General features: G+C 54.9%; 2 protein-coding genes across 2 annotated transcripts in view; one reads left to right on the forward strand and one right to left on the reverse strand.

The window, feature by feature from the left end:
• Positions 1–276: 276 nt before the first annotated feature.
• gabarapb (GABA(A) receptor-associated protein b) lies at positions 277–16613 on the reverse strand. The gene is made up of 4 exons (XM_078205102.1): positions 16280–16613; positions 9029–9107; positions 1677–1795; positions 277–795 (listed from the first exon to the last, which is right to left on the reverse strand). Exons 1-4 carry the CDS (start codon positions 16367–16369, stop codon positions 730–732), a joined length of 354 nt encoding a protein of 117 aa, XP_078061228.1. The 5' UTR covers positions 16370–16613; the 3' UTR covers positions 277–729.
• LOC144487054 (claudin-7-like) overlaps positions 6906–26335 on the forward strand; it is a 161324-nt gene continuing 141894 nt past the window's right edge. Inside the window, exon 1 of the mRNA XM_078205101.1 lies at positions 6906–6910. The gene's annotated coding sequence lies outside the window, so the exon portion shown is untranslated. The remainder of the gene's footprint in view (positions 6911–26335) is intronic.

A 26335-nucleotide genomic window follows, 5' to 3' on the forward strand; every position in this document is an offset into this window, starting at 1 on the left:
CTAGATAGCCACATGAACAGACTGGGAATAGAGGGATACAAACGGATGGTCTCGTTGGGCACATGAGCGGCGCAGGCTTGGAGGGCCGAAGGGCCTGTTCCTGTGCTGTACTGTTCTTCGAATAACACAGGACCACGGGGAACGGTTCCAGATCGAGGTCAAACACTGGGAGAAGCATACCGGACGTCCTTCGCTGCTGTAATATCCAGACGTCCACCAACGAGAGGATGCCGGGGCAGGGCAGGGGAGGGGGTGTAACAATAATGAACACTGACGCACTGTGTACTGTTGGTTTATTTCTTTCAGCTTCCACGGTTACATGAGGCGTGTCCTCGGGCAGCTAAACAGCACAGTTGGCGAAAGACGCATCCAATCAGCTTCGAGTTGATATTACAGGTGTACCAATAATCGGTGCCGTGAGACCCCCATTCCCCCCCTCCCCCCGCCCCCTCCCCCAAACACAAAAAGGAATCAAGAGTGCGCTAAAAGCAGGACCGCAGAGATAATGACAGCAGAGAGCTCAGCAACACGACAAAATCAAAACAAGTCAATTAAAATGATTAATCCAGCTTCTGTTCCACCCCCCCACCCCCCCTCCCCCCCCCGCCCCCAAATCCCCTGCCCCATTTATCCAGGTTATGACAGAAACACAAAGATCAGCATCGAGAGAACACACCAAGTGCGAGCGAAACGAGAGAAAGCTCAGGCTCTGGAACCATCAGCAAGAGTTCACAGGCCGTAAACACTCTCATCGCTGTAAGCAATGTACAAAAAGAAATCCTCTTCATGGTGTTCCTGAACAGGGGGAGAAAATAAACCCAGACTGGATTAGGTCAGCGTTCAAACTGCCTGCACCCCCCCAACTTTATATACCCGCCCCCCCCCCCCCAACTTTATATCCCCGCTCCCCCCCCCAACCCCGCTCCCCCCCCAACTTTATATACTCCCCCCCACCCACCCCACCCCCCAACCCCGCTCCCCCCAACTTTATATACCCCCCCCACCCCACTCCCCCCCCCCTCCAACTTTATATACCCCCCCACCCACCCCGCCCCCCAACCCCGCTTCCCCCCCCCCTACAACTTTATATACCCCCCCACCCACCCCGCTCCCCCCTCCCCCGGGCCAAATGGCCTCCTCAGTGTCTGGGGCGGGGGGGATTAGCAAGGTAAATATGTGGGTTTACAGGGTTTCGGGCCTGACTGGGATGTCCACCGGTACAGGCTCGATGGGCCAAGTGGCCTCCTCCTGCACTGTAGGGATTCTATGAAAGGGGAGTGCGCCACGGCAGACTCTGAGCGCGAGGGGGACGGGGGTTTAAGTTTACCCCATCGTTCTGTGTCAGAGCAGCGACCTTACCGCTGTGACCTGCCTGTCCCATCACGACCCCGTACAGTACAAAACAATGCAACGGTCACCCTGCGTGGTCTGCAAAGCCCCTCTCTCTGCAGCAACTAACTGCAGGAGGACATCATGGGGCACAGAGGGACTGATTCTGTTCCGGGATTTACTTTCCCTGTGGGTAAACTTTTGTAGAAACCGCTCCCCTCTTGCCGCGAGTTCAATCCCCACACGGGCCACAGACTCAGAAAGTTGCCCGATTTTAATCAGGCGACTGAAACAGAGTTTAAGTGTGCAGCGAGCGCAGAGTCGAGGCAGCCCTCTGTTATACTGACCTGGTAGAGTTGTCCCATGGTGGCGCTGGTTGGTGGAATGACATTGTTTACGAAAAAGAAAAGGGCATCCTCAGCTCGCAGGTGGATACGTTTCCGAATCAGGAAGTAGAACTGACCAACTGCGGAAAAAAACAAGCGAGTGAGCAGATTGGGTTTGGACTCGTTGGAATTTAGAAGGCTGAGGGGGGATCTTATAGAGACCTATACGCTAATGAAGGGGCTGGATAGGGTCGAGGTGGAGAGATTCTTTCCACTTAGAAAGGAAGCTAGAACTAGAGGGCACAGCCTCAAAATAAAGGGGGGTCAGTTTAGGACAGAGTTGAGGAGGAACTTCTCTCAGAGGGTGGTGAATCTCTGGAATTCTCTGCCCACTGAAGTGGTGGAGGCTACCTCGCTGAATATGTTTAAATCACCTCGTCAGACCCCACTTGGAGTGCTGTGCTCAGTTCTGGTCGCCTCACTATAGGAAGGATGTGGAAAAGATTGAAAGGGTGCAGAGGAGATTTACAAGGATGTTGCCTGGATTGAGTGGCATGCCTTATGAGGATAGGCTGAGGGAGCTCGGTCTTTTCTCCTTGGAGAGACGTAGGATGAGAGGAGACCTAATAGAGGTGTATAAGATGTTGAGAGGCATAGATCGGGTGCACTCTCAGAGGCTTTTTCCCAGGGTGGAAATGTCTGCTACGAGAGGACACAGGTTTAAGGTGCTGGGGGGTAGGTACAGGGGAAATGTTAGGGGGAAGTTTTTCACACAGAGGGTGGTGGGCGAGAGGAATCGGCTGCCGTCAGTGGTGGTGGAGGCGAACTCAATAGGGTCTTTTAAGAGACTCCTGGATGAGTACATGGAGCTTGATAGGATGGAGGGTTATAGGTAGGTCTAGAAGGTAGGGATGTGTTCGGCACAACTTGTGGGCCGAAGGGCCTGTTTGTGCTGTAGTTTTTCTATGTTTCTATCACGGATAGATGGATTCCTGATCGGTAAGGGAATTAGGGGTTATGGGGGTCAGGCGGGTAAGTGGAACTGATCCACTTCAGATCAGCCATGATCTTATTGAATGGCGGGGCAGGCTCGAGGGGCTAGATGGCCTACTCCTGCTCCTATTTCTTATGTTCTTATTTAGGAGAGAGTCAGGAACGCAGCGCTGCGGCGCCACAGGTGAAAAGGCGGCCGGCGTCTCCCTGAACGAGCTCCGCCTCATCGGACGCCGGGCAGGATTGGGACAGCACGGAGTAGCGATGCCTCCTGCCTGTGAACATGCTGCCGATTCTCAAGGTCTCGGTTGTCACGGGGTGCAGCCGAAGAACACGTACGGGAGGTCATACCGTCGGGGGGGGGTAATAACGAAACGGGAGAGATGGGGAGGTGACGGCCCAGTGGTATTATCGCTGGACTATTAATCCAGAAACTCAGTGAATGTTTCTGGGGGACCCGGGTTCGAATCCCGCCACGGTGGAATTTGAATTCAATAAAACAAATATCTGGGATTAAGAATCTACCGCAAGGATCTGTTTTGGGGCCACTGCTGTTTGTCATTTTTATTAATGACCTGGATGAGGGCGTGGAAGGATGGATTAGTAAATTTGCGGATGACACTAAAGTCGGTGGAGTTGTGGACAGTGCGGAGGGAAGTGGCAGGTTACAAAGGGACATAGATAAGCTGCAGAGCTGGGCTGAGAGGTGGCAAATGGAGTTTAATGCGGAAAAGTGTGAGGTGATTCACTTTGGAAGGAGTAACAGGAATACAGAGTACTGGGCTAATGGTAAGATACTTGGTCGTGTCGATGAACAGAGGGATCTGGGTGTCCATGGGCATAGATCCCTGAAAGTTGGCACCCAGGTTGATAGGGTTGTTAAGAAGGCGTACGGTGTGTTCGCTTTTATTAGTAGAGGGATTGAGTTTCGGAGCCAGGAGGTCATGCTGCAACTGTACAAAACTCTGGTGCGGCCGCATTTGGAGTATTGCGTACAGTTCTGGTCGCCGTATTATAGGAAAGATGTGGAAGCGTTGGAAAGGGTGCAGAGGAGATTTACCGGGATGTTGCCTGGTATGGTGGGAAAATCGTATGAGGAAAGGTTGAGGGGCTTGAGGTTGTTTTCGTTAGAGAGAAGAAGGTTAAGAGGTGACTTAATAGAGGCATACAAGATGATCAGAGGACTAGATAGGGTGGATAGTGAGAGCCTTTTTCCTCGGATGGTGATGGCTAGCACGAGGAGACATAGCTTTAAATTGAGGGGTGATAGATATAGGACAGATGTTAGAGGTAGGTTCTTTACTCAGAGAGCAGTAAGGGCGTGGAATGCCCTGCCTGCAGCAGTGGTGGACTCGTCAACATTAAGAGCATTCAAATGGTTATTGGATAAACATATGGATGATATTGGAATAGTGTAGATTAGAGGGGCTTTAGATTGGTTCCACTGGTCGGCGCAACATCGAGGGCCGAAGGGCCTGTACTGTGCTGTAAAGTTCTATATTCTACTGATGACCCATTGTGGGAAAAACCCATCTGGTTCCTATCGGGAAGGAAATCTGCCATCCTTACCCGGTCTGGCCTACATGTGACTCCAGAGCCACAGCCAATGTGGTTGACTCTCAACTGCCCTCTGAAATGGCCGAGTGAGACACTCAGTTCAAGGGGCAACTAGGGAGGGGCAATAAACGCTGGCCAGCCGTGTGCCAGGAATGAATTTTTTCAAGAACCCTCCCGTCTCCCTCGCTGTGTTCTCATTTCTCGTGAGAAAGCAGATATTCAGCTGCTGATCATGGGACTGCCCAGCACACCGACGCAGCGGCACTGCTCCAGAGGGGAGAGAGAAAGAGTTATTGTCTCGAAGGAGACTGCGGACTGGCCTGCTGTGTTTGTTTAAAATTTCTCAGTTCCAACACGAACAGATTGTCAGGTTGAGCACTGTTTGAGCAGTATGCATTACTCAGTCGTGTCACACACAATGCCAGATGACTCATGTGTGAGAGACGTGGGATTCAATCCAGGAACACAATGCAGATTAGGCCAATTACAGAACCGTACAGCGATCCACCCAAAAATCGGCAAACACTGCGGGGTCCTGAGACACTGAGGGAGGGGGCCCCTGGCGTCACACTATGCCACGCACTGTCAGGAGGGCACAGAGGAGGGTACAGCACTGATACACTCAGCGACGGGGGGCAAGGACAAGGCTGTGTGTGGACGCTGGCACGCACTCAGCAGCCACTTGGCAAGTGCCATGGGTTACAAAGTACATCATTCAGACCAAACACAAATGTTTGCTGCAGTCCAAGGTGCAGCTCAACAAAGCTCTGGGAGCAGAGGAAGACGGAGCGCACACCTTCCCCCAACAACAGCTGCTGAACCGTCACCCCGAGAACCACTCGCTTAAGGATCCGTTACCCTCCCCCTCCCAGCTCCACACCTATAGAAAAGGAGAACATTCTTGGCAGCCCTGTTGGCTTGCTCCAAGGTAATGTGATATGTGTATCTACTATTTACCTGGCTTTCATTTAAGGGTGGGGGGGAAGGGGGCGCAGATGGAGGCGAGGGGGGGGCAGCAGAGGGTTCAAATCCCTCCAGGGCAGCATGTGGAATTTAAATTCAAATTAATTTTTAAAAATCTGCAAGATAAATGGTAACTACCACTGATCGTCCTAGACCGTCTGGTTCACTAACACCTTCAGGGAGGGAAATCCGCCAACATTACACAGTCTGGCCTACGCGGCACAGTGGGTTAGCACTGCTGCCTCACAGCGCCAGGGACCCGGGTTCGATTCCCGGCCCCGGGTCACTGTCTGTGTGGAGTCTGCACATTCTCCCCGTGTCTGCGTGGGTTTCCTCCGAGTGCTCTCCTCCCACAGTCCGAAAGACGTGCTGGTTAGGGTGCTAAATCCTCCCTGTGTTACCCGAACAGGCGCCGGAGCGTGGCGACTGGGGGATTTTCACAGTAACTTCATTGCAGTGTTAATGTGAGCCTACTTGCGACACTAATAAACAAACTTTAAAACATGCGATCCCAGAGCCACAGCAATGAGGTTGCTCTGTGAAATTATGTTTAAAGTATTCCTTTACAGGATCTGTGCGTCGCTGGCTGGCCAGCATTTACTGGCCAGTGCTAGTTAGCTTAGAGAAGGTGGTGGTGAGCTGCCTTTTTGAACTGCGGTAGTCCCAGAGGTGTAGGCACATCCACAGTGCTGTTAGGGAAGGAATTCCAGGATTTTGACCCAGTGACTGTGAAGGAACAGCCGTTATATTTCCAAGTCAGGATGGTGTGAAACTTGCAGGCGGTGGTGTTTCCAGGTAACTGCTGCCCTTGTGGGCAGCACAGCGGCACAATGGTTAGCACTGCTACCTCACACTCCAGGGACCCGGGTTCAATTCCCGGCTTGGGTCACTGTCTGTGTGGAGTTTGCACATTCTCCTCGTGTCTGCGTGGGTTTCCTCCGGGTGCTCCAGTTTCCTCCCACAGTCCAAAGATGTGCGGGTTAGGTTGATTGGCCGTGCTAAAATTGCCCCTTAGTGTCCTGGGATGCGTAGGTTATAGGGATTAGCGGGTAAAATATGTAGGGATATGGGGGTAGGGCCTGGGTGGGATTGTGGTCGGTGCAGACTCGATGGGCCGAATGGCCTCCTTCTGCACTGTAGGGATTCTATGGTTTCTTGTCCTTCTAGATGGAAGTGGTGGTGGGTTTGGAAGGTGCTGTCTGAGGAGTCTTGGTGAGTCGAAAAAGTGCATCTTGTAGATGGGACACACGCTGCTACTGAGTGTCGGTGATGGAGGGAGTGAGTGTTTGTGGATGGGGGGCCAATCAAGCGGGGCTGCTTTGTCCTGGATGGTGTTGAGCTTCTTGAGTGTTGTTGGAGCCGCACCATCCCGGCAAGTGGGGAGTATTCCATCACACTCCTGACTTGTGCCTTGTAGATGGTGGACAGGCTTTGGGGGGAGTCAGGAGGTGAGTTACTCACCGCAGGATTCCCAGCCTCTGACCTGCTCTTGTAGCCACTGTGTTTCTGTGGCTGGATCCAGGTCAGCTTCTAGTCAATGGGAACCCCCAGGATGTTGATAGGGTCGTGGATATTTTAAATGGTTGATCCTCGAGGATATTTTGGAAGAGTGTGTTCAAAAGACAACATTTACAAAAGGGCAAACGCAGGGCTCCGACTGCTATTCCCGGGGGTGAGAAAAAACACGCTTTGACCGGAAAAGTAAGCAGCTGTAAAGAGGATGGAATCCTCTGGCGGATTGTGTACAAAGGGGATTTGGTGGTTCTGGAAAACTCTGAGGAAAAGCTGGTTTTGGTTTTGAGAAGGAGCAGCAGTTTGAGGGGAAGACAGCAGCCTCTCAGTTCAGAGATGGGAGCGAATGTCAGGCTCTGCTAGACTGCTCAGTGCGCTGGGATTGGAGCACCTGCAAGTGTTCCTACAGCCCACCTGAAAGGCAGTGCAAAAGTCATCGACTGCTTTGTGGATCAGCGCCAAGACACCAATCGTACAAGCCAGTCGCCTCTTCGAGGACTCCGCCATCTCTCTACATTCATTCAAACCGTTGACTTATAACCGTCGGCAGAATTCTTCCACGGGTGTATATTTATTTTCTGGTGTGGGTGAGAGGGGTTTTGTTTATTCATTCCTGGGACACGGGCGTCGCCGGCTGGGCCCAGCATTTATTGCCCATCCCCAGTTGCCACTGGAAGGCAGTTGAGAGTCAACCACATTGGCTGTGGCTCTGGAGTCACATGTAGGCCAGACCGGGGTAAGGACGGCAGATTTCCTTCCCTAAAGAGAACCAGATGGGTTTTTCCAACAATCATCAGTAGATTCTTAATTCCCAGATATTTTTTATTGAATTCAAATTCCGTCTGCCGTGGCGGGATTCGAACCCGGGTCCCCCAGAACATTAGCTGAGTTTCTGGATGAATAGTCTGGCGATAATACCACTGGGCCAGCGCCTCCCCGTGAGAGACACTGAGGGGTAGTTTGAAAGACTAATTAGTATACCTTCATATTTCAATTTGTACGGTCATAATCTTTGCCGTTCTACTTGACAAGTCTGGTTTATTTAATAAACTAATAATGTGGGTAATGTGTGGCCATTCTAAAAGTACATATCTGGCCATTTGGGAGCACCCTGACAGGTATATGGCAGCCCGTGGGGCAATGGGTAATGCACTCCTCCCACACTGCTTTGATGTGGAGATGCTGGCGTTGGACTGGGGTGGACACAGTAAGAAGTCTCACAACACCAGGTTAAAGTCCAACAGGTTTATTTGGTAGCACGAGCTTTCGGAGCGCTGCTCCTTCATCAGGTGAGTGCAGGATTTGGTTCACAGACAGGGCATGTACAGAGACACAAACTCAATCACAAGATAATGGTTGGAATGCGAGTCTTCACAGGTAATCAAGTCTTTAAAGGTGCAGACAATGTGAGTGGAGAGAGGGTTAAGCACAGGTTAAGGAGGTGTGAATTGTCTCCAGACAGGACAGTTAGTGAGATTTTGCAAGCCCAGGCAAGTCCTGGGGGTTACAGATAGCGTGACATGAACCCAAGATCCCGGTTTAGGCCGTCCTCATGTGTGCAGAACTTGACTATCAGTTTCTGCTCAGCGATTCTGTTGTGTGTCGTGAAGGCCGCCTTCGAGAACGCTTACCCGAAGATCAGAGGCTGAATGCCCGTGACCGCTGAAGTGTTCCCCGACTGGAAGGGAACACTCTTGCCTGGTGATTGTTGAGCGGTGTTCATTCATCCCCCAGGACTCGCCTGGGCTTGCAAAATCTCTAACTGTCCTGGCTGGGGACAATTCACACCTCTTTAACCTGTGCTTAACCCTCTCTCCACTCACATTGTCTGCACCTGTAAAGACTCGCATTCCAACCATTATCTTGTGATCGAGTTTGTGTCTATATATGCCCTGTCTGTGAACCAAATCCTGTACTCACCTGATGAAGTAGCAGTGCTCCGAAAGCTCGTGCTACCAAATAAATCTGTCGGACTTTAACCTGGTGGTTGAGAGACTTATTACTGTGCCCACACTGCTTATAACAAATGGCCCTGCAAGCCACTCAGTTCAAGAGGCCTTGGCAATGACACCCACACCCCATGAGAAAAATTTACCCTTGCCAGAAATAAACCTGAGTGGCGCAAACGGAGTGAAAAAGATCCCACTTCCAGGCGGCCTCACAAAGAGGCATGGGGTTCAAAGTGAGCGACTAAACACGCCAGGTTGAGAATGGGATTTTACTCGCTTGGATATACAGGTGGGTGCAACCTCAACGGACAAACACAACAGATCTTGAACTCTACAGTGGCAACCCCTGGACCACCCTGATGTTGTGGGGAGGGAGGGAGGGACAGAGCAATGGCTCACCTGTCAGGTCAGATGGCACAAGGTACTTCTTCTTGTCGAGGTCCCCTATCCTGGCCTTTGGAGCCTTCTCCACGATCACCTGCAGCAGGCAAAGCAGAGACATTAAAACAAATCCCTCCTTTGAAGCTGGCTTGAGGTTACAAGCCGAAGACCGCGATGCGTAACGAACCCGAATCGTTTGATCACAGGAAGACACGCTGCCTGGCGCAAGGTCTGGCAGAGAGGTGAAGGTGCCAATCGCTGCTCCTGCAAGGTCGGGCTGTTCGGTTGACACAACCCTGACAAATTTGGCAGGAGTACAGCTGGAGTATTTGTCCTGGGCTGTGTCTGGAAGACACCAGTGCAGGAGCTGCACTGCACCAGGCTGCAGGGCTGAGGGGAGCCAGGGCCGTCCCCATTGCGCAGATTGAGGGCATCGGGATTTTTGTAAAGTATGCTGCTCCCAGTGAACGAGCGGGTGGCACAGTGGGTTAGCGCTGCTGTCTCACAGCGCCAGGGACCCGGGTTCGATTCCCGGCTCGGGTCACTGTGCAGAGTCTGCACGTTCTCCCCGTGCCTGCGTGGGTTTCCCCCGGTTTCCTCCCACACTGCAAAGACGTGCGAGTTAGGGTGGATTGGCCGTGCTAAATTGTCCCTTAGTGTCAGGGGAACTAGCTTAGGGTAAATAAATGGGGTTGCAGGGATAGGGCCTGGGTGGGATTGTGGTCGGTGTAGACTCGATGGGCCGAATGGCCTCCTTCTGCACTGTAGGATTCTATGAAGCCTTGCGAAGGTAGCTGACATCTTTTTTTGTTGAATTCTGGTGTTCGAGGGGGCTGGCATTCTGGAGACCTGTCGGACTGGGTCAGGACTCCCCAGTTGGAGCAAACTCAATGGGCTGAATGGCCTAATTCCGTTCCTATCTCTGCAACGGGCTATTCAATAGCCCGGCACCCAAACCAGCAACTCTCCAAGATGCGGATTTAGAGTGCAGGCGAGGAGGGAAGTAGCAAAGGGTTTCCTCCTCCTAACTTGACAGGACTGTTAAAATCATCCAACTCTCATCAAAATCCTGAAGCAGAAACCAACAGGTCAGGCGTGTGAGTGACGGACCACAGAGGCTCCAACAGCGGCACCAGCAGCTGCTCCTTCCCGGGGAGGTTTTAACCTGCGCACCACGCTGCAAATCGAGACAACGCAGGATTGGGGCCGGAGAGAATTTCCGTGCCCAGACTACTGACATCAGGATGACTGACGCCAGCCCAGCGCTCACTGCCCTCTGCGCTCTTTCACCCGCTTGCCGTGGAACGCCAAAGGCAGACGTCACTGCCCTTTACAGCTTTGCCAGCTGCACGCACAGGAGGTACACAACGGCCAGAGTGAAACAGCCCAGGGGAACACAATTACAGGAACCGAGAGCAGCTAAAAGCAGGATCAGGGTGAAAGCTCCAAACCAAACCAAAAAAAACCTCAGGTCTAAATCTCCCTGGAGCTGAACAGACCGACTGCACGGTAAAACTTTAACTCACTTTCAAGATTGTGGTTTCACTTCTGCATGGGGTTGTCCCCCCCGGTTTACTCATCAGTAACCACATCAAACCATTTACTCATTATCGAAACCCACCTGGAACTAGAACAAGGTGGGCAGAGCGAGAAACAGAGAAGCTAGAAGCAGGAGGAGGCCATTCAGCCCTTCCAGCCTGCCCCGCCATTCATTTTGATCACGGTTGACCATTAAAATCCTGATCCTGCTCCGCCCCCCCCCCCCCCCCCCCCCCAACAAAACATGTCCCTCGATCCCTTTAGCCCCAAGAGCTATATCTAATTCATCATAGAATCCCTACAGTGCAGAAGGAGGCCATTCGGCCCAACGAGTCTGCGCCGATCACAATCCCACCCAGGTCCTATCTCCATGCATTTACCCGAGCTGGTCCCCCTGACACTAAGGGACAACGTAGCACGGCCAATCCACCTAACCCGCACCTTTTGGACTGTGGGAGGAAACCCACGCAGACACGGGGGGAGAATGTGCAGACTCCGCACAGACAGTGACCCAAGCCGGGAATCGAACCCGGGTCCCTGGCGCTGTGAGGCAGCAGCGCTAACCACTGTGCCACCGTGCCGCCCAATTCTTGAAATCACACAACGTTTTGGCCTCAACTACTTTCTGTGGGAGTGAATTCCACACATTCTATAGCTATATAAGACCCTCGTAAGACCCCACTTGGAGTACTGTGCTCAGTTCTGGTCGCCTCACTATAGGAAGGATGTGGAAAAGATTGAAAGGGTGCAGAGGAGATTTACAAGGATGCTGCCTGGATTGAGTGGCATGCCTTATGGGGATAGGCTGAGGGAGCTTGGTCTTTTCTCCTTGGAGTGACGAAGGATGAGAGGAGACCTAACAGAGGTGTATAAGATGTTGAGAGGCATAGATCGGGTGGACTCTCAGAGGCTTTTTCCCAGGGTGGGAATGTCTGCTACGAGAGGACACAGGTTTAAGGTGCTGGGGTGTAGGTACTGGGGAGATGTTTGGGGTAAGTTTTTCACACAGAGGGTGGTGGGCGAGTGGAATCGGCTGCCGTCAGTGGTGGAGGAGGCAAACTCAATAGGGGTCTTTTAAGAGACTCCTGGATGAGTACATGGGACTTAATAGGATGGAGGGTTATAGGTAGGTCTAAAAGGTAGGGATGTGTTCGGCACAACTTGTGGGCCGAAGGGCCTGTTTGTGCTGTAGTTTTTCTATGTTCTATTCACCCCCGAGTGAAGAAATTTCTCCTCACCTCAGTCCTAAAAGGTTTACCCCCTTATCCTCAAATTGTGACCCCTAGTTCTGGACTCCCTCACCATCGGGAACATTCTTTCTGAATCTACCCTGTCTAATCCTGTTAGAATTTTATCAGTTTCTATGAGATCCCCTCTAAACTCCAGTGAATATAATCTTAACCGACTTAGTCTCTCCTCATATGACAGACCTGCCATCCCAGGAATCAGCCTGGTAAACCTTCGCTGTACTCCCTCTATAGCAAGGACATCCGTCCTCAGATAAGGACACCAAAACTGCACACAATACTCCAGGTGTGGCCTCACCAACGCCCTGTACAATTGCAGCAAAACATCACAATTCTCATCCTCAAACCATTACATCATCAAGCTGAAATCGGCTCGGTACTTGGGCCTTACACTCAACCCAAGGAGTAGATGTCAAGTCATTAGTGTAGAGGGTATTTTTAAAAATGTATTGTGTCATGGGGCGTGGGGCTTTGCCAGCTGGACTCTAATTGCCCCTCGAACCCAGGTTCTCGCTCGGCAACTTCAGAGAAGAGTCAACCACATTGGCTGTGGCTCTGGAGTCACGTGCAGGCCAGACCGGGGTAAGGACGGCAGATTTCCGAAAGGGACATTACAGACGGAGACACAGTAACATTCCCCCACAGCTCAGTCACAGACAGCTGTAATGACGAACCTGCACTGGAAACGCCCGTCGAGACACTTTGCGAGCAATTTCCTGTTTCATTTCCAAAAAAAAAGAAAGGACTTGAAATGAGAATCGAAACTAAATTTGAGAAGCGCAGTGCACTGGGTACACAGGCAAGTGCAGCATAGGACGGTCCCACACAGTGACCAGCCAGCCTGGGACACAGGGGAAGAACCCACCTGGCCCTTCTTCAACTGGCGTCACAGGAGATTTACACCTCGTCAGCACGGAGTGTCAAATTCAAAATTCTTTAAGAGTGGGGGTGACAGTCAGAGCTGGGGTGTGACCACAGTAAAAAAAAACAGCTGACAATGCAACACATAGCCAGTTATGGCGGAAAGCATCCACTTCAGTATACACTTGTTAAGGAAGTGCACCGAATAGTTTCGGGCTGTGACGCCCCCGGCTGTCGAGACTGGGAAATCTGGGTACGCACACGCACACACGCACACACGCACACACGCACACACACACACACACACACACACGCACACACACACACACGCACACTCAAAATAAATCTCCACACTCAAGACGCAATGTGGTAAAAAGCCCTCCTGGTACGAATACAAGTTTCTTCCAGGCATCCTGCGCTGTTTCCTCTGACGGACAGATATATTTGGCACGGTGCGGCTTTGCGAAATCCACGGCAAAATGGCGACACAAGCATCGATCAGGACCACATCGGAGAACAGTTCCTGCAGGGTGCCACGACTCATTCCCCCTCCCCCCCCCGCCTGCATTGCCGGGTATCCCTGTACGATTCAATCGCAGCATTAGCGAGGCTGACAGACCTCAGTGGCCAGACAGACGAGGATCGATGGGCAACATTCCCAGCTCAATGCCGAACCAGTTCAGGAGGGATTGCGTTGATGTTGCTGCGTGACAGACATTTTCAAATCCGAGGAAGCTGCAATCTGTCACCGACTGTGAAACTGTCTGCTCCTGTCCTGCACCCATCGCTGACACTGGAAAGCAAGCCACTCACTCTCTGAACAGACACACTGTGCCTGTCCTTTAGTCTGTCACATTTAAATCACTTGCTGAGAAAGGGGAGGTGGCCATTCTGCCCATCGAACCTGCTCTGCCGTTCGACTAGATCATGACAAACCTCAACAGAACCATTCACAGCTTCCAAATGTCCCAGAGGGCTTTAAATTCCCTGAAATAAACTCTGAAGTGCGGCGATGCTGGATAATAGAACATGCACAGCAAGACTCCACAAACTCCATGTCATGGTAACCAATTCTTCAGTGCTCGAGATTAATGTTGTCCAGGACACCACAGAACCACAGGAAGAGGCCACTTGGCCCACAGTGACTGATAAGCCACCAAGCCCAATCCCACTGCCCAGCATTGCATCTGTCACCTGCAACCCCGCGCTGCTGGAGGGCCGGCGGTGAGGGAGGGCCGGCAGTGAGGGCTGTCTTTCAGATAGGATATTAAACTGAGGCCACTGCTCACCCCTCAGGTGGACATAAAAACTGTTGCCGCTGTTAGAAGCGGGGAGGGACAGCGCGGACCCCCTGACAGTGCGGCACTCCCTCAGCACTGACCCTCTGACAGTGCGGCGCTCCCTCAGCACTGACCCTCTGACAGTGCGGCGCTCCCTCAGCACTGACCCTCTGACAGTGCGGCACTCCCTCAGCACTGACCCTCTGACAGTGCGGTACTCCCTCAGCACTGACCCTCTGACAGTGCAGCACTCCCTCAGCACTGACCCTCTGACAGTGCGGCACTCCCTCAGCACTGACCCTCTGACAGTGCGGCACTCCCTCAGCACTGACCCTCTGACAGTGCGGCACTCCCTCAGCACTGACCCTCTGACAGTGCGGCACTCCCTCAACACTGACCCTCTGACAGTGCGGCGCTCACTCAGCCCTGACCCTCTGACAGTGCGGCACTCCCTCAGCACTGACCCTCTGACAGTGCGGCACTCCCTCAACACTGACCCTCTGACAGTGCGGCACTCCCTCAGCACTGACCCTCTGACAGTGCGGCACTCCCTCAGCACTGACCCATTTTAAAATCAGTTTTATCCCACGTCGCCCCGGTTCAGTTATTTATTCAGTGAGATAATACCGCGCTATTGGCTTCATCCGTTACTTTGTTCGTTTATTTCAGTTTTATTACCAAGGACTCACATTTTTGCGGTTCTAATTTTATTAATAATCTCAATGACTCAAGTCAAGCCCGTGGCTGCTTCGAGCAAGTTGTTAGTCTGACTAGTTAGCAGCTAGTCACACCATCCCGTCCGTGAGTTATCCTGAATTATACAGCGGCCGGTACATTAGTTATAATGGTGAACAGTGGGTTACATCAGACTGTGTTTTAGTTACCCTATTCACATGCTGCCCACTCTACACTGATTATACCAGTTCATAGCTAGTCACGTCAGTCAGTCTATTTAGCCTGGTTACATCAATCACCTTGTTAGGCATCGCTGACATCATCGCTGCGTTAGGCCACTGCTTAGACCAATCCCTTGGTTAGTAAGACTGGTTAACCACCACCTAATTCAACCTTTTTGCTGGTTAGACACTGTTTAAAACAACCTCTTGGTTAGTTAGGCTTGTTAGCCACTGTTCAAATCAACCTCTTGGCTAGTTAGGCAGGTTAACCATTGTTCAAATCAACCTCTTGGCTAGTTAGGCAGGTTAGTCACTGTTTAAAACAACCTCTTGGCTAATTAGCCAGTTTAAAACAACCTCTTGGTTAGTTAGGCTGGTTAACCACTGTTCAAATCAACCTCTTGGCTAGTTAGGCAGGTTAACCACTGTTTAAATCAATCTCTTGGCTAGTTAGGCAGGTTAACCACTGTTCAAATCAACCTCTTAGCTAGTTAGGCAAGTTAGTCACTGTTTAAAACAACCTCTTGGCTAATTAGCCAGTTTAAAACAACCTCTTGGTTAGTTGGGCTGGTTAACCACTGTTCAAATCAACCTCTTGGCTAGTTAGGCAGGTTAACCGCTGTTTAAATCAACCTCTTGGCTAGTTAGGCAGGTTAACCACTGTTCAAATCAACCTCTTGGCTAGTTAGGCAGGTTAACCACTGTTTAAATCAACCTCTTGGCTAGTTAGGCAGGTTAACCGCTGTTTATATCAACCTCTTGACTAGTTAGGCAGGTTAACCACTGTTTATATCAACCTCTTGACTAGTTAGGTAGGTTAACCGCTGTTTAAATCAACCTCTTGACTAGTTAGGTAGGTTAACCGCTGTTTAAATCAACCTCTTGACTAGTTAGGCAGGTTAACCACTGTTCAAATCAACCTCTTGGCTAGTTAGGCAGGTTAACCACTGTTCAAATCAACCTCTTGACTAGTTAGGTAGGTTAACCGCTGTTTATATCAACCTCTTGACTAGTTAGGCAGGTTAACCACTGTTTATATCAACCTCTTGACTAGTTAGGTAGGTTAACCGCTGTTTAAATCAACCTCTTGACTAGTTAGGTAGGTTAACCGCTGTTTAAATCAACCTCTTGACTAGTTAGGCAGGTTAACCACTGTTCAAATCAACCTCTTGGCTAGTTAGGCAGGTTAACCACTGTTCAAATCAACCTCTTGACTAGTTAGGCAGGTTAACCACTGTTCAAATCAACCTCTGGGCTGGAGGGGCAAGTTAACCACTGGTTAGATGAACCCCTCGGTTAGTTAGGCTGGTTAACATTAACCTCCGGGCTGGTTAGCCGCGGGTTAAATCAGTCTCCGGGGTCCGGTTTGAAAGGGCTGGTTAAGCTCCACCGGGGAGCGGCTGGTTAAGCTGGTTACGCTAGTTAAGCTAGTCGCGGGTTACTGACCGGGACCCGGTCCGGGTATTTCTTGCGGATCTTCTCCCCCTCCGAGCGCCGCTTCTCGAACAGATGCTCCTCCTTGTACTGGAACTTCATCCCCGCCGCCCGGCCGCCCGGCGCCACAACCGGCTTCTCCCTCACTCGGCACTCGGGGCTGCGGCCTAGTCCGCCCGCGATCCCGGCCTGGACTGGCTGCGGGGGTTCGGGGTGTCTCGGTCTCGGTCTCGGGGGGGTTTATCTCCGGGTTGATTCGCTCCCTCGCAGCGCGTGCCCCTCACCTCCTGCTCCCGCCGCCGCCTCCCGCGGACTGACACCGCCCCGCGCCGCCTCCCTCCGCCCCGCCCCGCCCCTCGGCGCAGCCGCCTCACCCCCCCACCCCAACCACCAAAACAAAATAGTCCCACCCTCCCCATCGCCTTCCGGGGCTACCGCTCACCTCAGATTGCCGCCGCTATGGGGACGGGAGCGGAGTAAAGAATCCAAAGGGGCCGCTCGCCGCCCGCTCCGCGGGGTTTTATCCACGGGGGTTTACTCCCCATATTCTTTGGGGTGACTGCGCAGGCGCGCTGCCCCGCCCCCCCCTTCAAGGGTGCGGAGGGAGACACAAAGCCCGGGGCCGGCGGGGGCGGTGCTGCGGTCCCCCCGCGTCACAATGGGTCACGGGACGCGGCGCTCCGGCCACGCCCCCCCCTCCCCTCCCCTCCCCCCGTCTCCCCAAGGTCACCTGATTACACAGGCAGCAGCTGCTGCTGGAGCCCAGTCCCCACTGGCAGCCAGTGCATTCACCCAGCGCCCAGTCCCCACTGGCAGCCAGTGCATTCACCCAGCGCCCAGTCCCCACTGGCAGCCAGTGCATTCACCCAGCGCCCAGTCCCCACTGGCAGCCAGTGCATTCACCCAGCGCCCAGTCCCCACTGGCAGCCAGTGCATTCACCCAGCGCCCAGTCCCCACTGGCAGCCAGTGCATTCACCCAGTGCCCAGTCCCCACTGGCAGCCAGTGCATTCACCCAGCGCCCAGTCCCCACTGGCAGCCAGTGCATTCACCCAGCGCCCAGTCCCCACTGGCAGCCAGTGCATTCACCCAGCGCCCAGTCCCCACTGGCAGCCAGTGCATTCACCCAGCGCCCAGTCCCCACTGGCAGCCAGTGCATTCACCCAGCGCCCAGTCCCCACTGGCAGCCAGTGCATTCACCCAGCGCCCAGTCCCCACTGGCAGCCAGTGCATTCACCCAGCGCCCAGTCCCCACTGGCAGCCAGTGCATTCACCCAGCGCCCAGTCCCCACTGGCAGCCAGTGCATTCACCCAGCGCCCAGTCCCCACTGGCAGCCAGTGCATTCACCCAGCGCCCAGTCCCCACTGGCAGCCAGTGCATTCACCCAGCGCCCAGTCCCCACTGGCAGCCAGTGCATTCACCCAGCGCCCAGTCCCCACTGGCAGCCAGTGCATTCACGCAGTGCATTAACCCACGGCATCAACCCAGAGCCCAGTGGCAGCCAGTGCATTCGCCCAGTGCATTCACCAGCGCATCAATCCACTGCATCAACCCAGAGCCCAGTGGCAGCCAGTGCATTCGCCCAGTGCATTCACCCAGTGCATTAACCCAGTGCATTAACCCAGCGCCCAGTGCATTAACCCACTGCATCAACCCAGCGCCCAGTGCATCAACCCAGCGCCCAGTGCATTAACCCAGTGCATTTACCCAGTGCATAAACACATTGCATCAACCCAGCGCCCAGTGCATCAACCCAGTGCATTAACCCAACGCCCAGTGCATTAACCCAGCGCCCAGTGCATTAACACAGCGCCCAGTGCATTAACCCAGCGCCCAGTGCATTAACACAGCGCCCAGTGCATTAACACAGCGCCCAGTGCATTAACCCAGCGCCCAGTGCATTAACACAGCGCCCAGTGCATTAACACAGCGCCCAGTGCATTAACACAGCGCCCAGTGCATTAACACAGCGCCCAGTGCATTAACCCAGCGCCCAGTGCATTAACACAGCGCCCAGTGCATTAACCCAGCGCCCAGTGCATTAACACAGCGCCCAGTGCATTAACACAGCGCCCAGTGCATTAACCCAGCGCCCAGTGCATTAACACAGCGCCCAGTGCATTAACACAGCGCCCAGTGCATTAACACAGCGCCCAGTGCATTAACCCAGCGCCCAGTGCATTAACCCAGCGCCCAGTGCATTAACCCAGCGCCCAGTGCATTAACACAGCGCCCAGTGCATTAACCCAGCGCCCAGTGCATTAACCCAGCGCCCAGTGCATTAACCCAGCGCCCAGTGCATTAACCCAGCGCCCAGTGCATTAACCCAGCATCCAGTGCATTAACCCAGCGCCCAGTGCATTAACCCAGCGCCCAGTGCATTAACCCAGCGCCCAGTGCATTAACCCAGCGCCCAGTGCATTAACCCAGCGCCCAGTGCATTAACCCAGCGCCCAGTGCATTAACCCAGCGCCCTGTGCATTAACCCAGCGCCCAGTGCATTAACCCAGTGCCCAGTGCATTAACCCGGCGCCCTGTGCATTAACCCAGCGCCCTGTGCATTAACCCAGCGCCCAGTGCATTAACCCAGCGCCCAGTGCATTAACCCAGCACCCAGTGCATTAACCCAGCACCCAGTGCATTAACACAGTGCATTAACCCAGCGCCCAGTGCATTAACACAGTGCATTAACCCAGTGCCCAGTGCATTAACCCAGCACCCAGTGCATTAACACAGTGCATTAACCCAGCGCCCAGTGCATTAACACAGTGCATTAACCCAGCACCCAGTGCATTAACACAGTGCATTAACCCAGCGCCCAGTGCATTAACACAGTGCATTAACCCAGCACCCAGTGCATTAACACAGTGCATTAACCCAGCGCCCAGTGCATTAACACAGTGCATTAACCCAGTGCCCAGTGCATTAACCCAGCACCCAGTGCATTAACACAGTGCATTAACCCAGCGCCCAGTGCATTAACACAGTGCATTAACCCAGTGCCCAGTGCATTAACCCAGCACCCAGTGCATTAACACAGTGCATTAACCCAGCGCCCAGTGCATTAACACAGTGCATTAACCCAGTGCCCAGTGCATTAACCCAGTGCCCAGTGCATTAACCCAGCATCCAGTGCATTAACCCAGCGCCCAGTGCATTAACCCGGCGCCCAGTGCATTAACCCAGCGCCCAGTGCATTAACCCAGCGCCCAGTGCATTAACCCAGTGCCCAGTGCATTAACCCAGCGCCCGGTGCATTAACCCAGCGCCCAGTGCATTAACCCAGCGCCCAGTGCATTAACCCAGTGCATTAACCTAGCGCTCAAACCCTTCACCCCAACCCAGTCCATTATCCCAGGCAGTGAGAGACCTTGCTGTAAAGTAGAAAAATGCAAACCACACTCCAAAGATGTGCAGGTTAGGTGGATTGGCCGTGCTAAATTGCCCCTTAGTGACCAAAGATCATAGAATCCCTACAGTGCAGAAGGAGGCCATTCAGCCCATCGAGTCTGCACCGACCACAATCCCACCCAGGCCCTATCCCCATAACCTCATGCATTTATTCTAGATAGTCCGCCTGACACTATGAGGCAATTTAGCGCGGCCAATCCACCTAACCCGCACATCTTTCGGACTGAGGGGGGAAACCGGAGGGGGGAAACCGGAGCACCCGGAGCTAACCACTGTGCTACCCCTCCGACAGCGCGCCACTCGCTCAGTACTGACCGTCCGACAGTGCAGCAATGGGTATGTGTGTGTGTGTGTGTGTGTGTGTGGGGGGGGGGGGGGGGGGGGTGGTGGTGGGGGGGGATGTTCTGTGTTTTGGAATTGAAGACCCGGAACTGGTTCCCGTTCTGCTCCGATGCGGAGTTTGGAGAAAGCGGGAGATTTGGGCTCCGTGTTGGAGAGAGAATCTTGACCTTGGCGCAGCGAGAATTCCGGGTCACTGGATGTAGGACAGAGCGAGAGAGACGGTCAGCATTGTTGTGGGACCCGCTCGGTCGCTCGGGCAGCGTCGCCGTCGCCATCGGGTTTCTTGAAAAAGCCTCAATCCAGATTCCCATTCCCAGAATTCCTTCAGCTCGGCCGGTGAACAAGATACAGAACAGCGAGCGGTCACTAAACAGCTGCCCCGTCTAATATCATCATGGTGTGCGTGTCAGTGCGTGTGTGCATCTGCCTGTGCGTGTCAGTGCGTGTCCATCTGTGTGCGTGTCAGTGCGTGTCCATCTGCCTCTGCGTGTCAGTGCGTGTCCATCAACCTGTCCGTGTCCGTGCACCAGTCCATCTGTCTGTGCGTGTCAGTGCGTGTGTCCATCTGCCTGTGCGTGTCAGTGCGTGTGTCCATCTGCCTGTGCGTGTCAGTGCGTGTGTCCATCTGTCTGTGCGTGTCAGTGCGTGTCCATCTGCCTCTGCGTGTCAGTGCGTGTCCATCCACCTGTGCATGTCAATACGTGTCCATCTGCCTGTGCGTCAGCGTGTGTCCATTGGCCTGTCCGTGTCCGTGCGCCTGTCCATCTGTCTGTGCGTGTCAGTACGTGTCCATCTGCCTGTGCGTGTCAGTGCGTGTCCATCTGCCTGTGCGTGTCAGTGCGTGTCCATCTGTCTGTGCGTGTCAGTACGTGTCCATCTGCCTGTGCGTGTCAGTGCGTGTCCACCCAGCTGTGCGTGTCAGTGCGTGTCCATCTGCCTGTGCGTGTCCGTGCGTGTCCATATGCTTGTGCGTGTCAGTACATGTCCACCTGCCTGTGCGTGTCAGTGTGCGTGTCCATCGGCCTGTCCGTGTCCGTGCGCCTGTCCATCTGTCTGTGCGGGTCAGTGAGCGTGTCCATGTGCGTGTCAGTGCGTGTCCATCTGCCCATGCATCAGTGCGTGTCCATCCGCCTGTGCATGTCAGTGCGTGTCAGTGAGCGTGTCCACCCGCCTGTGCGTGTCCATCTGCCTGTGCGTGTCAGTGTGCCTGTCCATCTGTCTGTGCGTGTCAGTGCGTGTCCATCTGCCTGTGCGTGTCCATCCGCCTGTGCATGTCAGTGCGTGTCAGTGAGCGTGTACACCCGCCTGTGCGTGTCCATCTGCCTGTGCGTGTCAGTGTGCGTGTCCATCTGTTTGTGCGCGTCAGCGCGTGTCCATCTGCCTGTGCGTGTCCATCTGCCCGTGCGTGTCAGCGCGTGTCCATCTGCCTGTGCGTGTCAGTGCATGTCCATCTGCCTGTGCGTGTCCATTTGCCTGTGTATCAGTGTGCGTGTCCATCTGCCTGTGCATGTCAGTACATGTCCATCTGCCTGTGCGTGTCCGTGCGCATGTCTATCTGCCTCTGCGTGTCAGTGTGCGTGTCCAAATGCCTGTGCGTGTCAGTGTGCGTGTCCATCTGCCTGTGCGTCAGCATGTGTCCATCTGCCTGTGCGTGTCAGTGCGTGTCCATCTGCCTGTGCGTGTCAGTGCGTGTCCATCTGTCTGTGCGTGTCAGTGTGCGTCTCCATCTGCCTGTGCGTGTCAGCGTGTGTCTATCTGCCTGTGCGTGTCAGTGCGTGTCCATCTGCCTGTGCGTGTCAGTGCGTGTCCATCCACCTGTGCGTGTCAGTGCGTCCATCTGCCTGTGCGTCAGCGCGTGTCCATCGGCCTGTCCGTGTCCGTGCGCCTGTCCATCTGCCTGTGCGTGTCAGCGTGTGTCCATCTGCCTGTGCATGTCAGCGTGTGTCCATCTGCCTGTGCGTGTCAGTGCATGTCCATCTGCCTGTGCGTGTCAGTGCGTCCATCTGCCTGTGCGTCAGCGCGTGTCCATCTGCCTGTCCGTGTCCGTGCGCCTGTCCATCTGCCTGTGCGTGTCAGCGTGTGTCCATCTGCCTGTGCATGTCAGTGCGTGTCCATCTGCCTGTGCGTGTCAGTGCGCCTGTCCATCTGCCTGTGCGTGTCAGCGTGTGTCCATCTGCCTGTCCGTGTCCGTGCACCTGTCCATCTGCCTGTGCATGTCAGTGCGTGTCCATCTGCCTGTGCGCGTCTGCGCGTGTCCATCTGCCTGTGCGTGTCTGCGCGTGTCCATTTGCCTGTGCGTGTCACCGTGCGTGTCCATCTGCCTGTGCATGTCAATCTGCCTGTGCGTGTCAGTGCGTGTCCATCTGCCTGTGCGTGTCAGTGCATGTGTGCATCTGCCTGTGCGTGTCCATGTCCATCGGCCTGTGCATGTCAGTGTGCGTGTCCATCTGCCTGTCCGTGTCCGTGCGCCTGTCCATCTGCCTGTGCGTGTCCGTGCGCCTGTCCAACTGCCTGTGCGTGTCAGTGCGTCCATCTGCCTGTGCGTCAGCGCGTGTCCATCGGCCTGTCCGTGTCCGTGCGCATGTCCATCTGCCTGTGCGTGTCAGTGCGTGTCCATCTGCCTGTGCGTGTCAGTGCGTCCATCTGCCTGTGCGTCAGCGCGTGTCCACCTGCCTGTCCGTGTCCGTGCGCATGTCCATCTGCCTGTGCGTGTCAGTGCGTGTCCATCTGCCTGTGCGTGTCAGTGCGTCCATCTGCCTGTGCGTCAGCGCGTGTCCATCGGCCTGTCCGTGTCCGTGCGCATGTCCATCTGCCTGTGCGCGTCAGCGCGTGTCCATCTGCCTGTGCGTGTCTGCGCGTGTCCATTTGCCTGTGCGTGTCACCGTGCGTGTCCATCTGCCTGTGCGTGTCCATGTCCATCGGCCTGTGCATGTCAGTGTGCGTATCCATCTGCCTGTGCGTGTCAGTGCGTGTCCATCTGCCTGTGCGTGTCAGTGCGTGTCCATCTGTCTGTGCATGTCCACCCGCCTGTGTGTCCAAACACCTGTGCGTGTCAGCGCATGTCCATCTGCCTGTGCGTGTCCATCTGCCTGTGCGTGTCAGTGCGTGTCCATCTGCCTGTGCGTGTCAGCGCATGTCCATCTGCCTGTGCGTGTCCATCTGCCTGTGCGTGTCCATCTGCCTGTGCGTCAGAGCGTGTACCTCTGCCTGTGCATGTCCGTGCGCATGTCTATCTGCCTCTGCGTGTCAGTGTGCGTGTCCATCAGCCTGTCCGTGTGTGTGTCAGTGCGTGTCCATCTGCCTGTGTGTGTCCATCTGCCTGTGCATGTCCATGTCCATCGGCCTGTGCGTGTCAGTGTGCGTGTCCATCAGCCTGTCCGTGTGTGTCAGTGCGTGTCCATCTGCCTGTGCGTGTCAGTGCGTGTACATCTGCCTGTGCGTGTCAGTGCGTGTACATCTGCCTGTGCGTGTCAGTGCGTGTCCATCTGCCTGTGCGTGTCCATCTGTCTGTGCATGTCCACCCGCCTGTGTGTCCAAACACCTGTGCGTGTCAGCGCGTGTCCATCTGCCTGTGCGTGTCAGTGCGTGTCCATCTGCCTGTGCGTGTCAGCGCATGTCCATCTGCCTGTGCGTGTCCATCTGCCTGTGCGTGTCCATCTGCCTGTGCGTCAGAGCGTGTACATCTGCCTGTGCATGTCCGTGCGCATGTCTATCTGCCTCTGCGTGTCAGTGTGCGTGTCCATCAGCCTGTCCGTGTGTGTGTCAGTGCGTGTCCATCTGCCTGTGCGTGTCCATCTGCCTGTGTGTGTCCATCGGCCTGTGCGTGTCAGTGCATGTCCATCTGCCTGTGCGTGTCCATCTGCCTGTGCGTGTCCATGTCCATCGGCCTGTGCGTGTCCATCAGCCTGTCCGTGCGCGTGTCCATCTGCCTGTGCGTGTCCATCTGCCTGTGTGTGTCCATCTGCCTGTGCGTGTCAGTGCGTGTCCATCTGCCTGTGCGTGTCAGTGCGTGTCCATCTGCCTGTGCGTGTCAGTGCGTGTCCATCTGCCTGTGCGTGTCAGTGCGTGTCCATCTGCCTGTGCGTCAGTGCGTGTCCATCTGCCTGTGTGAGTCAGTGCGTGTCCATCTGCCAGTGCGTGTCCATCTGCCTGTGCGTGTCAGTGCGTGTCCATCTGCCTGTGCGTGTCAGTGCGTGTCCATCTGCCTGTGCGTGTCAGTGCGTGTCCATCTGCCTGTGCGTGTCAGTGCGTGTCCATCTGCCTGTGCGTGTCAGTGCGTGTCCATCTGCCTGTGCGTGTCAGTGCGTGTCCATCTGCCTGTGCGTGTCAGTGCGTGTCCATCTGCCTGTGCGTGTCAGTGCGTGTCCATCTGCCTGTGCGTGTCAGTGCGTGTCCATCTGCCTGTGCGTGTCCATCTGCCTGTGCGTGTCAGTGCATGTCCATCTGCCTGTGAGTCAGTGTGTGTCCGTGCGTGTCCATCTGCCTGTGCGTGTCAGTGCGTGTCCATCCGCCTGTGCGTGTCAGTGTGTGTCCATCCGCCTGTGCGTGTCAGTGCGTGTCCATCTGCCTGTGCGTCAGCACGTGTCCATCGGCCTGTCCGTGTCCGTGCGCCTGTCCCTCTGCCTGTGCATGTCAGTGCGTGTCCAGCTGCCTGTGCATGTCCGTGCGCATGTCCATCTGCCTGTGCGTGTCTGTGCGTGTCCATCCACCTGTGCGTCAGTGCGTGTCCATCCGCCTGTGCGTCAGCGCGTGTCCAACCGCCTGTGCGTGTCAGTGCGTGTCCATCTGCCTGTGCGTGTGAGTACGTGTCCATCTGCCTGTGCGTGTCAGTGCGTGTCCATCTGCCTGTGCGAGTCAGTGCGTGTCCATCTGCCTGTGCGTGTGAGTACGTGTCCATCTGCCTGTGCGTGTCAGTGCGTGTCCATCTGCCTGTGCGAGTCAGTGCGTGTCCATCTGCCTGTGCGAGTCAGTGCGTGTCCATCCGCCTGTGCGTCAGTGCGTGTCCATCTGCCTGTGCGAGTCAGTGCGTGTCCATCCGCCTGTGCGTCAGCGCGTGTCCATCCGCCTGTGCGTCAGCGCGTGTCCATCCGCCTGTGCGTCAGCGCGTGTCCATCCGCCTGTGCGTCAGCGCGTGTCCATCCGCCTGTGCGTGTCAGTGCGTGTCCATCTGCCTGTGCGTGTGAGTGCGTGTCCATCTGCCTGTGCGTGTCAGTGCGTGTCCATCTGTCTGTGCGTGTCAGTGCGTGTCCATCCACCTGTGCGTGTCAGTGCGTGTCCATCCACCTGTGCGTCAGTGCGTGTCCATCCGCCTGTGCGTCAGCGCGTGTCCATCCGCCTGTGCGTGTCAGTGCGTGTCCATCTGCCTGTGCGTGTGAGTACGTGTCCATCTGCCTGTGCGTGTCAGTGCGTGTCCATCTGCCTGTGCGTGTCAGTGCGTGTCCATCTGCCTGTGCGAGTCAGTGCGTGTCCATCTGCCTGTGCGTGTCAGTGCGTGTCCATCTGCCTGTGCGAGTCAGTGCGTGTCCATCTGCCTGTGCGTGTCAGTGCGTGGCCATCTGCCTGTGCGTGTCCATCTGCATGTGCGTGTCCATCTGCATGTGCGTGTCCATCTGCCTGTGCGTGTCCATCTGCCTGTGCGTGTCCATCTGCCTGCGCGTGTCCATCTGCCTGCGCGTGTCCATCTGCCTGCGCGTGTCCATCTGCCTGTGCGTGTCAGTGCGTGTCCATCTGCCTGTGTGTCAGTGCGTGTCCATCTGCCTGTCAGTGCGTGTCCATCTGTCAGTGCGTGTCCATCTGCCTGTGCGTGTCCATCTGTGTGTCAGTGCGTGTCCATCTGTCAGTGCATGTCCATCTGTCTGTGTGTCAGTGCGTGTCCATCTGCCTGTGCGTGTCCATCTGCCTGTGCATGTCAGTGCGTGTCCATCTGCCTGTGCGTCAGCGCGTGTCCATCTGCCTGTGCGTGTCAGTGCGTGTCCATCGGCCTGTCCGTGTCCGTGCGCATGTCCATCTGCCTGTGTGTCAGTGCGTGTCCATCTGTCTGTGCGTGACAGTCCGTGTCCATCTGCCTGTGCGTGTCAGCGGGTGTCCATCTGCCTGTGCGTGTCAGTGCGTGTCTATCTGCCTGTGCGTGCCCGTGCGTGTCCATATGCTTGTGCGTGTCAGTACATGTCCACCTGCCTGTGCGTGTCAGTGTGCGTGTCCATCGGCCTGTCCGTGTCCGTGCGCCTGTCCATCTGTCTGTGCGGGTCAGTGAGCGTGTCCATTTGCGTGTCAGTGCGTGTCCATCTGCCCGTGCATCAGTGCGCGTCCATCCGC

This window comes from Mustelus asterias, unplaced genomic scaffold (genome assembly GCF_964213995.1).
Source record: "Mustelus asterias unplaced genomic scaffold, sMusAst1.hap1.1 HAP1_SCAFFOLD_562, whole genome shotgun sequence".
Lineage (NCBI taxonomy): Eukaryota > Metazoa > Chordata > Chondrichthyes > Carcharhiniformes > Triakidae > Mustelus > Mustelus asterias.